Source organism: Peromyscus eremicus, chromosome 8a (genome assembly GCF_949786415.1).
Source record: "Peromyscus eremicus chromosome 8a, PerEre_H2_v1, whole genome shotgun sequence".
NCBI classification, from domain to species: Eukaryota; Metazoa; Chordata; class Mammalia; order Rodentia; family Cricetidae; genus Peromyscus; species Peromyscus eremicus.
In genome coordinates, this window is record NC_081423.1 from 27,915,534 (window position 1) to 27,932,222 (window position 16,689).

Here is a 16,689-nt window from a genome sequence, read left to right on the forward strand (position 1 = left end):
TATTTTAAGAAAAGATATTTATTATTTACACCACTGAAATAGTCCCATAAGAACAATGTACACCATGTTCATCTAAAAGGAGCAATTCCCTTCAAATACAAGAACTGTATAAAGCAATACTGTCAACACAAAACAGTGGTCACATTACATATTGGCAGGCTTAAGCATTGCAAGTAACAGGTCTTTTTAATCTCATGGCTAGATATGTTTGCTGCAACGGTGTTAGTAGTTAGCAATGACACACAGCTGGAGCAGGCAGAAATACTATCCATGCTTCAGAGTGGAGTTGGTGAATGTGCCTTTGTACTACTGCGGTAAGCTGTGCTCATGACTACGGTGTTAGGGAGAAGTGCTTCTACTTAGCCACAAGAAGAAGCATACTCTTGTCCTGTAGTGTTCTTTCAGTCCGCTTGTTGCCCTGCCACCTAAGGTACACAGACGTCCTCCATTCTAAAGAACACTGACAGCTCCAGCTTCCAGACCTTCCTGGGAAACTGCACAACAGGAACTCTGTGACAAGGAAGAACAACTCTAGGGAGTTTTCGGCACAACAAACTTGTTATTATTTAAAAGCTTGTTTGGGCTTTTTGGTTTTGCTTTTGGTTTCAGGGAGGAAAGCACTAGCTAGTTTCAAGATGGGTTTGGTCTCAGACTCAGGCAGCTGATTATACAAGGAGACAAAAGCGTAAGATAAACTTGTTTCCAAAGTCACAAGATGACACTGGTGGCTATATTTTTCTCCACCTTTCATTTTCTTTTGTTTTCCATTTTTTAGAGGGTTTGGAAAACGCCTCAATAATCAATGCCAGAGAACATTTTCTCCAAGTGTAAATTAACATAGAGGGAAGAGAACTCTTTTTTTAGCACTTTATGATCTTCAAAAAAATACAAAATTAAATTTACAAAGCATTGGAAGACCACAGCTAGGCAGCCTGGCATCTGCATCAGAGTCCAGCACAATCACGGTAATGCCTAGCGAAGAAACAAATGTCCCTGGATCTCAAGGATCTTCGACTGTGAATGTAACTGGTAACTACTGTCCTTGCTTCTTTGAGAGATACCTGCAAGAAATGGGATAAATACGTTAAAGCTGGATCAGGCAAACTCATGAAAACAAGCTACCTCTCCTGCCAAAGGACTTATTTCAATAACGGGCCTTTCAAGATGAGTAGTTAGCAGCTACTAAAAACTGTTGAGTGCTCTGTGCCAAGGGCTGTTGTAAGTACATGTGTTGACTTTAACCTTCACAGCAGCCGCAGAATGAATTTCTGCTAGAACTTCCTCCTATTTCTCAGGTACAAAGGTTAATTTGCCAATTCAGGCTGCTCAGATTCACAATTTGCCTTTGGAAGTTGCAAACATTACTTACTACATCATACTGCCTTTTCCAATGTTAAATACTATTGTGATTTCTAATTAACTTAGACTTCATCTAAACATCTTATTTTTTCCTGCATAAAAATAAGATAGTAGAATAAAAGATACTAAAGGTGGCAGGGCATGCATATACATGCACACACAAAATGTTTTTAAAAAAGGACTGTGCTCAAGAGTGTAAAGAAGAGAGCTGGGGATGTAGCTACACAACATACATGTGGCCCCAGATTCAATGCCCAGCACTACAAAAAGAAAAGACTATAAAGGTTTTACCAAGTGATCCACTGTTTCCTGATATTATTTAATAGGATCTGCTGCTACATTAAAATTTCCAACCCTTTCTCACACTTAGAAACTACCATCATTAGCTATATGCCAAAGTAATGTAAAAGGCCCAAAGTGGAATCTAAAGGAGCAAAGTGCCCAGGAGAGGTTTCCTTTGGTGTTCACACCAGGACCAGATCTTTTTAGGTCTGATTTCAAGACAGCCTTACTTGGAGGACACACAACCCTCCCATGTCTCCTGGTTTCCTGGCTATGTCACCTTGATGTTGACTGCAATCTATACTGGACTTTTCCATCGCTGTACTTAGAAAGAGAGTCTTCTGGAAGACTCTACACCAATATGGTAATCCTTAGAATGAAAAGTCATAAGCAGCTGTTTTCTTTTCTGTTTCTGCTGCTATCCACTGAAGTTCCTTGCAGTCCTAAACTATGTCATGCTGACACAACTCAGAGCATGGTACTAGTGGTCAACTCCTCGTCAGTCCCATGTGCTGGCATATGTTTCTAAGCCCAGCTGCTGGGAGGCTGAGGCAGGAGGACCAAGAATTTGAAGCCAGCATAGGCTGCACAGAGACCTTGCCTTAAAGAACCATGGTGAGAGGAGCAGGGAATTCAGAAGGTGGCCTCCTTACAAAGCAACTCACCAGCCTCTCAAGTTCCTACTACTGAACATTAAAGACCTGAAGGAATGTGGGTTTATGAGTAAGTTAGGGGTTGGAAGAAATACATTTGAGGAAATGCCAGTAGAAAAAATGTTTTCCCACTTTATATAAAAAAAAAATTAAGAGCACAGCTGGGCAGTGGAGGCACATGCCTTTAATTCCAGCACTCAGGAGGCCAAGGCAGACGAATCTCTGTGAGTTTGAGGCCAGCCTGGTCTACAAAGCGAGTTCCAGGACTGCCAGGGATACACACAGAAACCCCATCTCGAAAACAAACAAACATAAAAACCTTAAGGGTACAGTTTGGCATTGCCAACATGTTTCCAGTCTTGGTGTAAAGAGACATTTAAACGATGGTTAGCACTTACCTTTCCCAGTACTTGTGATTCAGGTCCAGGAAGTCATCAAGCTTGGCTATCTCCTTGAGATACTGAGTGAGCTTCATGAGTTCTTTGTCTTTATCTCGATTCAGATGTGCTTTCATGAAAGGTCTTATCTGTCAAAAAAGGAACAAACCTCATGGTGTGGCAGGAAAGTTAACAAAAGCTTGGGCTACTCCATCATTTCAGTCTGGTACTGACGCTAAAATATCAATGCAAAAGACTTTCCTAACTCCGGTTTACAGAAGTCTCGGGTACTGTTTAAGCTCTTCTGCCTAGTCTACCTTCAGCCCAAGGCAGACACCACAGCCTCCTCCTCCAGCACTGGGATCTACACAGCCACTCCTACCTTGCAGTCTGTGCTCCTCACATTTTATTTCCTTCTGTCATTGAGTGATTTCCCTACCTGATTGCATTTACACTATCTACGCTGTACAGGGTCAGCCCAGATAGAAGCTTGACCTGAGCACAGTGGGGTTCTCTCTACTGCAGCACTCCTATGCTGTCTACACATCTCTCTGTTGGCTGTGTGCCTGTATGTGCATGTGCACGTGCAGAAGCCAGAAAACACTTCCAGGAGCCAGTTCTCTCCCTCCAACATGAGCTTCCCGAGGATGGAACTGACATCATTATGCACTCCTATACAGCTGAAATTATTACACATTAATGCCGGTTTTCTGCCACATTTTGCCATAAACATTTCACTTTGTCATTTATGTATAAAGAACAGTTTCCATAAAAAGGGCAGTCATGTTCTCCCAAATTGTAAGGTTGATATATTTTATAATATTAATACTTCACTTAACTCGGGAGGCAGAGGCAGGCAGATATTTGTGTGAGTTTGAGGCCAGCCTGGTCTACAGAGCAAGAGATCCAGGAAAGGCGCAAAGCTACACAGAGAAACCCTGTCTTGAAAAACCAAAAAAAAAAAAAAAAAGCCACTTCACTTAAAAAGCATTAGTTCAAACTATAAAAGTCAAGAAAACAGAATTGAGAGAATGAATCTTGACTTACACAGTGAGAGAATGAATTATGAGTTATTTTTACAGTTTGTTCAACCATTAATTTGATATGCGCTTCTGTATTACCTCCCTAATCGTTTTGTCTTCTCTTAAGATCACTCAGGTATGTTTATACAACGCAAGACAGCCTTTCACATTTTAAAATTAATTAAAATTAACTTTAAATAAAATATATACTTGGAATTTGTTTCAGAATAAAGACAGGGTACAGAATGCACACACTTGCTTCTCTCCCAAAGCAACAGGCTAAATCTGTGCTAAAATCCGGGCCTGTATCACCATTCTGACACCTGCACTACACTCAGTATGCACTAACACCAAGTCAACTCAAAACTTTATAAAAGCCTTAAGGATCTACTTTCTACAAGTTCCCATCCCTTGTCCTTATCAAGAACCTAGCTGGCTAAGACGTTCAGGACAGAGAAAGAACCTCTTAGCAACAGGATTTCCACTTCACATGGAGACATGCTCACTATTGTCATGGAGAACCTCTGTTTTCATACTTTACAGATGTGTTAGCAGCCATGGGCATCAGAAGCATTTGAGCCTCAATGTTTTCTGCTGCCAGCATGAGATGCCTTTGAGGTTCCTACACAGATTTCATGTGACTCATGCTAAGATTATCACTGACTCAGAACAAAGTCACACAGACTCGTTCCAAATTCTGTCAAACACCCATTATATGCATGATTTTGAGTAAGTCTTGACTTGTCATCCTAGAATTAAGAAAGGGTACAAGATACATGTGGCTCCTTCTATCTCTGGTGCCTGATAATTCTAAGATCTCCACTAGACTTATAAGAATCACAAAACCCGCCAGGCAGTGGTGGCACACACCTTTAATCCCAGCACTCAGGAGGCAGAGCTAGGTGGATCTCTGTGAGTTCAAGGCCAGTCTGGTCTACAGAGTGAGGTCCAGGACAGGCACCAAAACTACACAGAGAAATCCTGTCTCAAAAAAAAAAAAAAAAAGAATCACAAAACCCTTATTAGTTTCAATTTAAAAGGAAAGAAAAAGAAAAAAAGAAAAAGAAAAGGTGCTACTAGAGGCAGCTGGCCAGAACATCAGGTTGCTCCCACAGAGCCAGCTAAAACTAAATATGCAAGTGGGCTGGCTAACCAAAGAGACAATGCAAAAGGCAACACTCATCTTCACTTGAACTTCCCCTCATACTCAAACTCCCTCCTCCTGTGACCATAAGAATATAAGCACAGGGGGCTGGACAGACTGCTCAGTAGTTAAGAGCACTAGCCATTCTTGCAGAGGACCCATGTTTGGCTTCCAGCACCCACAAGGTTGCTCACAACCATCTGTAACTCCAGTTCAGTGATCCTACACCGTCTTCTGGAATCTGTGGGTACTAGGTACACAAGTGACAAGCACATATTCATTCTTGCAAACAGCCATACACACACACACACACACACACACACACAAGTAAATTGATAAATTGTGGGTGAGGTGGTGTGTGTGTGTGTGTGTGTGTGTGTGTGTGTGTGTGCGTGTGTGTGTACAGTCATGCATCACTTAACATTTCCTTTCCTGAGATACATGAAATGGATTTCACCAATGTTTGAACATCACAGAATACACTCTTTATCTTACTGCATACCTAAGCCCAATGGGAAAGGCTACTGCTCCCCAGGCACAAAACCACAGCATATTACTGTACTAAATACTGTAGGCAATTTTAACACAATGTTTAAGTATTTACACAAAGACAGGGCACAGTAAAAATATTAGGCAACAGGAAATTTTCTGCTCTGTTACCTTACAGGGCCCATGCTAACACTCACTGTACATCATTAACTGAAAGATCATCCAAAACTCCATGACACTCCACACTCAGGTTACATTAGCCTAAAGCAATTAAAACTGTCTTACCTTCAGTCCGTTCTGTGGATTCATTAGAAAATTTCTTCCTATGTCATCAAACATAATGGTGTTTTTTTTGCTGTAGAACTCAGAAAACTTTCCCCAAATGACTCCAAGAGGCTTCACCTTAAAATAAAGGTTTATATTTAACTCAGGATGTATTAACAGCTCACTCCACTCTAAAAGTAGAGCAAGCTCCTTCCTGTCTGTAGGGCTGCACTGGCTGACCATCAGGCTTGTTCAACAGCTTGTGCATGTATAACTCACCTAACCCTACCATAACACTTTACACAATTTTCCCATGAAGATTCTAGGGCAAAAAAAGCGTAGGTATTTCTAGGGGACATCTTAGTGAGGAAAACTAAGCTGGGCTCTTTCAATTAATAATTTAGGTATCTTACTGCAAATATATATAATGGGGTTTTTGTGTGATGTTTCTTTGTTTTTACCATGTCAGAGCCTCACTCTGCAGCTCAGGGGAGCCTTGAACTCCTATTTCTCCAGTCTCAGCCTCCTGAGTTCTGGAACAGAGGTAGATATCACTGTGCCCAGAAGATTTTGTCTTGAAACCACTGGCACTGGTGCCCGATTTCTAGCGCATGTGATCCACAAAGTTCAAAGACACCAGAATTTAATTACTGGTTTTGTTTCAGAATTCCTAATCCAGGACTACAAAAGAACAAAACTCTATACAGACCTATCTGCTAACACTCACATAGTTTATAAAAGTCTCACAAAACCCGAAACTGACAACATGCTTCTCTACAGAAGAGTCACAAGTCACCAGCTCTGCATGAGGTGGAGGAATGGCTTCCTAGAGCAGTGTTTCTCAACCTTCCTGATGCTGCGACCCTTTATACAGGTTCTCATGTTGTGGTGACACCAACCATAAAATTATTTTCATTGCTACTTTATAACTGTAATTTTGCTACTGTTATGAACCATAATGTAAATGTCTGTGTTCTCTGATGGTCTTAGGCGACCCGTGAAAGGGTCGTTTAACACCCCACAGGGTTGCAACCCACAGGTTGAGATCCATTGTTCTAGGAGGAAGAGTTCACCAACCATGAACCTTTTATTTTGGAGAATAAACATGAATGAACAAAACATTCAGAAAATGCCTTAAATACATCAATTTTTTTTTCCTTTTTTTTGGTTTTTTGAGACAAGGTTTCTCTGTGTATCTTTGCACCTTTCCTGGAACTCACTTGGTAGCCCAGGCTGGCCTCAAACTCACTGAGATCCACCTGGCTCTGCCTCCCGAGTGCTGGGATTAAAGGCGTGCGCCACCACCGCCCGGCAAATACATCAATTTTTAAAAAGCAGATTCTTCTAAGTTTATCTCAGTGATGTGAGATAAACAGGCAGCAAGGAGAAAAATGCTTCAGGAGTGTCTTGGGTCCTCCTCAGCTTAACATGAAGATGACATTTTCTTCCTTAGGAACACTATTTTAACATTTTTTTCACCTAAATTATTTCTACTATTTGTTTATTCCTGAAACAAAACTGCCCAATTCTTGAGCCAAGAATATAGGAATTAACACAGTAATCCAGACTCCAGGGATTTGCAGGGAACTTGTCTCAGGTTTGATGAGGAGCTTGTTCAGACACCAGGACACCTACATCCTACATCTTAAGTCTAACACACTGTGTTCTCCCAAACATGGACTACTTCTTTAAAGTTAGTACACTAATATTCCTGACCACAGAATAATCTGAAACATAGGAAAGCACAAAGGAAATTTTCAAACCATGTGTCAATATGATAGGTAACAACTAGACAGTCTGAATCATTCACCTCCAGGCTTGGTTTTTGTTTTTTAAATAAAAAACAGCCTCAGAAAGTTCACTGCTAAGTTAAGGGGAATCCTAGAGTACACAAAGGCTAAGAGCCACTCTGCAAACTTCATTAAGACTGCCTTTACGTGCAGTCCTTAACTATTCTGCTACATCCAAGGAGGAAGTGGACTGCACCAACCCCGGCTCTCCGCCTAACCACCGGCAGTTAGCTGTCCTTTGATGTCCCACTGCTGCAGCCCTGCTGTGCTTCGTGTTTCCTGAGCTCTCTAACACTTGGACCGTAGAAGGCAAGCACCAGGTCGTATTTCCTGGTGTGTGCAATAGTTCTTGCACTGAGCAAGTCCTCATGCACTTAAGCCACTGTTTACACTTTACCACCGGCTCTCTTCATTGCTATTACATGTTTTCAAAAGGCACAGACATCTCCCTCATCTTTATTACTAACTGTGTCTGTTGTAACGCCTGGAGAGCAGTCACTTGAGAAAACCATGTCAAAATTCTTCCTTTTTAAAGCCTGGTCCTCTTCTATTTTCTATAATCCATCAGCTTCTTCTAGAGGAGGGTAAGTACACTTTGGTTTCTTTCCAGCACACTTCTTGATAATATTCAGTTTTTCTTTTCCACCTTGTCCAGCAGTACTTCACCACCATCATCATGGCTAGCTTCGACACAGTTCCTTTCTAGATAGCCCTTCAATAGCCTTACTTGCATCATTTTAATTTACTTAAACTTTTAAAAATTCATTTATTTATTTATCTATTTATTTATTTATTTATTTTTGAGACAGGGTCCCATTATGTATCCTAGCCCTCACTGGCCTGGAATCAGGCTTGGCCTTTAACTCAGAAAGATCTTCCTGCCTCCTGAGTGTTGTAAATCTTTAAATACAATGTCTTTGTCAAAACTCAACTGTCACTTTACTATCTGTTCAGAGGAAATTCTAAATTCTTTCTAGTTTTTTTCTTTTCTGTCTGTTTAAATACAAGAAGTTCGTCATTTTAACAAAAGTAACAGGAGCTCTTACATCGATGAGCCCTCTCCTTGGAGTGTGCACAGTTATCATAGCAGCACTGTCCAGCATGAAGGTGATCTTATAATTGGCATTCGTGCTCACTCCCAGTTCCTGGAACACAAATGTTCAGGAGGTTAAAATACAAGTGTGCAAAAATCCCAGGCTTTCTGAACATTCTATCTGCAACGTCTCAAAATGCTAGTTTTTTACAGCAATGGTGGGACACAACTGGAAAGTGTCTGTTCTGCTGAGCCGTGCCAGTGACTACCCAGAAGTGGATTCATTCCTAACTGGCCATTTGAGAATGAACCACCTCATCAGTGTCACACACCAGAGCAAAGGGCAAAGCAAACACTGCTGGAGCATAAGGAAGGTAAAAGGGGCTTAGCTTTTCCTTGGAACCAGCTTGGGCATTCAGATCAACCCATCATTGAGCAGGCTCACACACCTCTACTCCCAATACTGCAATCTGTAGCTACTAAAAGACAGCCAGTAAAAATGAAATTACTCAGTTCTAGAATCTTTGATCTGTCAAATGTGATTTCAAAACATTGTGAAATGGCTTGTTTCTAACACTTACTTTCATTTTAGCTTCAATCCACTTCATATTTGTTGCAGCTAAAACATGAGGAATAATACAATACATATGAAAAGTTTGAGTTTCATTTTTTTTAATTTCTTCTGAATAAATAAGCTTTTTAAGCAAGACCACAACTTTAAAAACATCATAAATAATGGTCCCTAATAAACTTACTTTAGTGTGTCTTCTAATAATAATACTTAAACCACTTTTATTTGTATAACAGAGGTAACCGTGATAAACTAAACCCCAAACTCCTTTTAAATCAGCCCTGTCACTATTCTTCATTCATTCCAAATTGTTTGAGATGTGCAGATCTCAACTTTCTCTGGCAGCAGATCCAGGCCATACATAAGCACACATGGTGCCAGTGTAAACACACTAACGATGTGTGTCAAATGTCTATGTGGAAGACTAGCTGGACTTTGTCAGGCTTGGCAGACTAAGTTCATTAAACCTAGCACCTTTTTTTGTTTGTTTGTTTTACGAGACAGGGTTCCTCTGTAGCTTTGGAGCCTGACCTGGAACTCGCTCTACAGACCAGGCTGGTTTCGAACTCATAGAGATCCACCCGTCTCTGCCTCCAGAGTGCTGGGATTAAAGGCATGCACCACCACCGCCTAGGAAACCCACCACCTTAAAAACAAACCTGAGACAAATGAGTGAAATCCCCTAGGTTACATTATATGTCTGCGCCAAAAGACATTAGCCGACGCAATCACTGACACAAAATCCAAGCCTCATCTTTACATGCTCTTCCTGGTTTCAACTTACACTTTACATGCAGAATTGTCCATAAAACTAGAAGTTTAGAGTGTCATATTTACAATGAAACAATCGTAAGAAAAAAGTTAACTAAGTACCTGTTCTGTACATGTAATTTCCAGAAGAAAAACAAGGAGACACATAGAGTGAAACAGTCGTTCATTGTTAAGGCATGATTGTACGTTAGCAATGGTGCTAGTTACTATACTGGTACATCTATTCTTACCTCAACCTAAAATAGAGGTCAAGTTACTACTTCTAGGTGAAGAAAGGAAGGTTCATAGAGATTAAATGGCCTGCCTGATTTCACAAAGAACACAATATCCTAGTGTAGTTAGCTCTAAAGTAAGTATCCCTTTTCAACTTACAACCATAAAATAATTTACCAACAACTTATTTTAAATATATAACTATAAAGGTTCTCTAAATGTTTAAGTTAGAACTTAATAACATTTAGAGGATTTTTCTTTTCTCTGATGTCATGTCAGAGGTGCTCAACGAAAACTTTGCTCCAGTGAGCTCTCTTCTCCCAAGCTGAACCCTGAAATGACCATACTTTCTCCATGTTCAGTGTCAGTGAACAGGGACACACTGTGACTCAGAAGGAAAGCACAAAGGAAGCTTACAGACAGCAACCAACTCTCTGGCTTCTCACCAAATACCTATTACAATTACATGGCAAACCTTTATACTTGATGGGATCTTATTCCATCCAAGGTAACTCTCTGTTAGGAAATTGCCAAGAAATAACTTCAAATGTCTGCAAGGGGGATGGGAGGTCAATCAATGCATTGCCTCACTTATGAAGAAAAGGGAAGACAAATGTCAGATGAACTCAAAGTGTGACCTTACTGAGACAGCAAGTTCCTACTCTGCAGCAAAGTCATCATCTATCACGGGTCTACATGGCCGTCAAAGTCCACAGACCTCAGCATCAGGAGCACTGCTTCTGATGTGTATTAATTTGTCCTTAAGCAACTCACACTGTTATTTCTGTCCAGTTACATTGCTAAGATTTAAAAAAAAAAAAAAAAAAAAAAAAAAAGGCTGTCTCCAAATATCTATCCAAAATCTAGAGTGAGGAAAAAAGGGAGCGGGATTAAGGATTAAGGGCTGGAGATAGAGCTCAGTAGCAGAGTGTGTCTTTAGCCTGCACAAGGTCCCTACTTCAGTTCCCAGCACTGCAAAAACCAATAAATAAGAACTTCTATTCGAACACTGTGGTCTATTCTTGTCCTATATTCAACTATCTTCTTACTATTAAGAAAATATACATGTACTTCATATAATGACGTAAGAAAGTCAAACATCATTTTAGAAATGCTTTCACATTTAAACAGGTCTTTTTAAGTCATGCTTTGTACAGTAGAATAATATAAATAACAACCTTATGTCCATGGAAATCTGATTTAAAAAAAAGTAAGCTTACACCAAATAACAATGTCATAATCTTCATATGCAGATGTTAGAAATTCATGAAGATATGGTCTCATTAACTCTACCCCAGTCTCTGCACAAGACCTATGATCTAAAAGAAAATGGATCATAAAAACAATGATTAGTTTATTATCAGGGACAAGTACTGGGTAGAATGAAGCCATTATAAAAAGCAATCAACTGCAAACAGCTTGAGACTGAAGGACACTGAGGATGAGCAGAAGTTCTGCAAAGCACAGAATTTAACGCCCTTGAACTGCAGTTTCAGTGGATCAATTCTGTGTAACATGCCAAGAGCAACACTAAAAAGTCAGGCTTACACGGACCACTGTATACTTTTTTCTCATCTAGTTTGAATATTATTCACAATAATGAAGAGTAAGCAAGGCCCCCATACTCACATATACTCATCATTCTGAGAAAATTCAACTTCACTGTACAACAAGTACAATTAGTTCATTAATTCTTCAGCAAAGTATACATTAAGTTATAACACATTCAACGTTTAGGATTACAAGCAAGAAAACTTTACTAGCAGAAAGTATTTATTTACTGCCAATACTAGAAGATGAAATGAATGTCTTCCTTTTTCAATTGACGTGACTAATTTTAAATTTAAGAAAGGTGCCTGAATATATTTAAACAGAAAACAAGGGTAAAATATAAAACACTATTTTTAAAATAGTCCTCATAAAAGTGTCAATCAGGGTTGAGTTGGTTAAATTATGACACACTCACATCCTATGCCCCCACAAAGAACTTATATTCCATGTTCCTACAAATATTTTTAGGTATGTCGCTTGGTTGGGGTTTCTATTGCTGTGATAAACCACTCTGACCAAAAAGCTCTTCCGGCTCTCAGGTCACAGTCCAATATGGAGAGAAGTCAGGGCAGGAACTCAAGGCAGGAAGTGAAGCAGAAGCCATGGAAGACCACCTACTGCCTTGCTCCCGTGGCTTATTCAGCCTGCCTGTTATAGCACCCAGGACCACCAGCCCAGGGAAGGCACCACTCACAGTAAACCGGGCCCTTCCACATCAATCATCCATCAAGAAAATGCACCAACTACAGGGCTGCCTACAGGTCAGTTGTTGTATGGAGGCATTTTTGTTTTTTAATTAAGATTCCTTCTCCCAGATAATCCTGGCTTGAGTCAAGTTGGCATAAACTAGCCAGCACAATATATATTTAATTCATAGCAAATAACAACAAAAAAAAGGAGATACACAGAAATACACTACAAAAAAAAAAACAAAACATTAAAAGTGGTCATCTTTGGTTCTCAAAATTATAGGTAATGCCTTCATTTGCTTATCTGTAAATGAATGATTTATTTTTGTAACAATAAAAGCTTTCAAGTACTTCATGTAAACACAGAGTTGCTGGGTGGGGGAGGAGTGAGTGGAAACTGTTACAAGTCAAAGACCAGCAGAGTACCTTAACAGACTCACCAAATAATGTATAATCGACATCCAGCACCAGAAGCTTCTTCCCTTCCCTGGGAGGGTTCAGTACTTCCACTTTATACTCCTTAACTCTGCGAGAGATCTTCAGTAAGTTTTCTTCCCTAATAGAAAAGGTGAGATCAGATGAAAATCCCCTCTCTTCTCACAGGACAACATCTTTGAAGGCCAAGAACACTTACCTATTTTCTACTTCAACTATTTCATCCTCAATGTCAAAGTCGTTGATAACATCATCATTGTCAGGGGGAGGACATAAGACATCTTCCTATTAAGACAGGAAAGTGGTGTTTCACCGTAACAAACACATGTGGGCAATCTGAGCTCAAACACACACCACGGGAAAAGCTCCCCTGTTAATTACTGTCCCCTGGGCATATCTGACATGTTAAATTTTACTACATAGGCTACATTATACTTACAACTAACTCTATACTAAAAAAGTCCCCATTACTTGGCTCTGCTGAGTTAATACCACATTCATCGTGCAGTTATTTTTCACTGATCACTAGATGGAAAGTTTTACCACAATTAAAACTATGCTATACCAGTACAGTGTGTATCGTAACACCTTCAAAGGGACATATGGTAACAAAAGTAAACATTTACCAAGCTCTCCTCACGAGTTCCCATCATCATGATTTTAGTATTTGGTTTCAGTTTGAGAGCTCCAAGCTTAACATCATTTTCTGCAGGTTTGCCTACAATACAAGCAAATGACTGTTTTCTCACTAAAGTTCAGGTGCTGGTTCCACTCTCCCATCACATAACAGCCAAACATCAACAGCTCCGGTAGTCTGGGAGTTCTTTTGTTTCTTTCTTACAGAAAATGAGTTGTCCCCGAGTCCCACCTGGCCTGGTAGTGGACTACCCAAGCAAAACCAACTCATGCTCAAAAGAAAGACTGCACTGCTCTACAAGTCTTGAAGCCCAAGACTAAATTATAGCTTCTCTATTACTTCAAACTCACCTAACAATGACATAAAAGATACAAGTAAGCTAAACAGGAACAGTGCCAATAAACTAAGTATAATCTCCACTTCTGAAACGAGGCAATTTGAGAAGAAAACAAGGCCCAAGAAATAATGAAAGGTACATCACAGATGCCAGCAATAAATGACTCTCGCCAGGGATTTCTATGTCAAAGCCTTAACAAGCAAATACCAACTGTCAGGGGAACAAAGTCATCCAAACAGTAGTGGTATTTTCAAGTAACTGTTCATTACTCTTATTTTTATCACTGAAACAAGTTTAAGAGACTCAAAAAAAAAAAAAAAAAAAAAAAAAAAAGGCACACCCTTAATCCCAGCACTCAGGAGGCAGAGGCAGGCAGATCTTTGTGAGTTCGAGGCCGGCCTGGTCTACAGAGCGAGATCCAGGAAAGGCGCAAAGCTACATAGAGAAACCCCATCTCGAAAAACCAAAAAAAAAAAAAAAAAAAAACCCATAATAGCAAATATGAAAACCCATAACCACCAGTGGAGAAACATCAAAGTGGGGAGATCACCTTTAACTTTGAGCCCCAGTAATTTCTGGCGCTCTGGGAGCACTCCCGTAAGAGTCTTGAGGAACTGCTTGAGATCCAGCACAGTATCATCTTCTGAAAGTGTGGTCACTGAATACTCCTGCCCACCCCATTTCACAATGATGGGGAGTGCCATTCTTCAAGCATATGAAGTGGTAGCTTTCTGTCAGAACAAAACACCTAGGAGACAGGCACATGCAAATGTAAGAAATTAAAATTGACAGATAAAACAAAAAGTGCTTGCAGCCTGAACTCTACTGTACAGCCTAACGGTAGAGATGAGTGTGCCTCCTCAGAAAGCTACTCCCAGAATCCTACAAGTTACAATTTTTTACTTGTTTTGGCTTAGAGTTAGTATTTCCTACACTCTTTCAGATTCTTCCTCTTGTTCAACTAGAGAAGAATGATGAGCTGCCTACCCATTCTGCTCTGTTTGGTTGGGTTTATGTAGGAGAGGCAAGCCCCTCCACAACAGATATCCATACTTATTAAATGTTAGAGAGGCATTCATTGGGAGCACTGAACCCAGAACAAACCACCTGGGCTTGGACCCTAGATTTCCCACTTACTATTTGACTCCTGAAGTTATCTTGCTTAGCATATACCTTTCCTCATCTGGAGAACAGAGGAATACTATTTGCATCTTAGGCTTCTTATGATGATTAAATCAATTAACATTTCTAACTCACATAGGTCCTGGTAAGCACTATGTAAGTCTTAGTTAAATAAATTTAAAGCCAAAAGTTTATTGTTTCAGGCAGCCCAAGATAATATACCATTATGTGCTTTATATTTTATGAATTGACCAGATGTACAAAGATTGTCTCATCTAATAAGTGTCTGATAAAAATATCCCCTCTTTCCATTAAGGAAATAGTTACATACTCTACCCATGAGCATCTAATTGGTGTGAGTTTTGACTAAATCTCTACACACTCTATACACATTATATCAAAACTGTCTATGTCAAAGTGGATCTACAGGAGTTAAACATCAAATTTCAATTAAAACCAACCAACCTGCTCATATAGATCCAACCACAAAAATGTTACATGGCAGCTGCTATTCTCTCCAACTTTATAAATGCAGATTTCTTGTCCCATAAAGCTTTCAACATTTATAAACTTATTTCCTTCATAGGTCAGAGAATGGAGTTTCCTAATCTCAGAATATTGGCATTTTGCAAAGCTTTCATGTACGTGATGAAGCATTTGATTTCACTATTCATGCAATCATCACCACCAACTGCTAGAGAAGTTAAAATTTAAGTGACAGTCTGTGGTGGTGGCGCACGCCTTTAATCCCAGCACTCGGGAGGCAGAGGCAGGCAGATCTCTGTGAGTTCAAGGCTAGCCTGGTCTACAAAGCAAGTTCCAGGAAAGGCACAAAGCTACACAGAGAAACCCTGTCTCGAAAAACCAAAAAAAAAAAAAAAAAAAAAAAAAAAAAAATCTGCAAAAACCTAACTTGGAAAGTCTGTCATTGTGCTCATAATAAACGATTAACAAATCCCTACTCACATTGGCTTTATGTGTTTCCCTTTATTATCACATTTATATTTACCCGTACATTAATAATGTTCTACAGAAAATTTGCAGCAAGCCTACTAATTAGGGCAATAAATGCCACTTTAGGCAGAATCTGCCCCCAAGTGTTATGACCATGAATAAAAAGGCATGTGGGTCAAACTGAAATAGTTACATGTCATTCTTCTGTACTGCACAGAAATGGGAATGACTGTTCGTAAGAGTTAGGAAGGCGTCTAGCGCTAATTTGTACTGTGATGGGCAGAGCAGAGCTTCAAGACCCTGAGAGTGTTCCCAACCAAGAGCACGGACCTAACTGTAAAAGACTTCTTGGAAGTGCCATCAGAAGTAAAGGAAAGGGACCAAATAATTAACATTTTAACCAGTCTTATTCTTCCATCTCGGAAGCATGCTGACGTCTGAGCATGCCGTTCCCCTAGGCTCTTCCATGCTACCTGCTTTAGAAAAATCTGTCAATGGCATTGGCTCCATGTGCTTAACAAAACAGAGCAGCAATACTTCATAGAGAACTTCTCCCACAAATGGTAACTACAAGTTGGTAAATGCCCTAAAAAGCCGGGCATAGAAAAAATAAAAATAAAAATAAAGGTTATACAAACTTTTACCACTTAAGTCCTTAAAACCTTTTAATTTTTTAATCTTATTTCAATCACTACTGAGACTCAAGCAGGACATAAAAGCATGAACATTTTTATATTTTTTTCTTATACAATTCTAATAGTTTATTACATAAGTCCCCCCCAAATGGGGGTGGATGGTGGGTGTTGGCAATCAAACTCAGAAGCACAATTTTATGAAATATGTAAAGAACATATTTTTAAATTTCAATTGGAGTTCTGCCTAACATCCTGTGTTGGCTTTGCCTAGTCAATTCTTACCTCTGGCCCTCAGCCTGCTAAACCCTAAAATGAGTCAATTCGAAATTCCATGTTTTGACAAGCGATAACACCTGAAAGC

At 39.8% G+C, this 16,689-nt stretch overlaps 1 protein-coding gene across 2 annotated transcripts in view; it reads right to left on the reverse strand.

The window, feature by feature from the left end:
• The window catches only part of Ublcp1 (ubiquitin like domain containing CTD phosphatase 1), a 17,470-nt gene continuing 781 nt past the window's right edge, over positions 1-16,689 (reverse strand). Inside the window, exons 2-11 of one of the 2 annotated variants that reach the window (XM_059270372.1) lie at positions 14,168-14,365; positions 13,270-13,361; positions 12,843-12,928; positions 12,649-12,764; positions 11,189-11,287; positions 8,995-9,032; positions 8,427-8,525; positions 5,612-5,728; positions 2,693-2,820; positions 1-1,061 (exon numbers count right to left, since the gene is read on the reverse strand). In XM_059270372.1, the coding sequence (XP_059126355.1) occupies positions 1,034-1,061; positions 2,693-2,820; positions 5,612-5,728; positions 8,427-8,525; positions 8,995-9,032; positions 11,189-11,287; positions 12,649-12,764; positions 12,843-12,928; positions 13,270-13,361; positions 14,168-14,321 (957 nt within the window). In that variant the 5' untranslated portion in view covers positions 14,322-14,365 and the 3' untranslated portion in view covers positions 1-1,033. The remainder of the gene's footprint in view (positions 1,062-2,692; positions 2,821-5,611; positions 5,729-8,426; positions 8,526-8,994; positions 9,033-11,188; positions 11,288-12,648; positions 12,765-12,842; positions 12,929-13,269; positions 13,362-14,167; positions 14,366-16,689) is intronic. The other variant, XM_059270373.1, reaches the window with a different exon arrangement.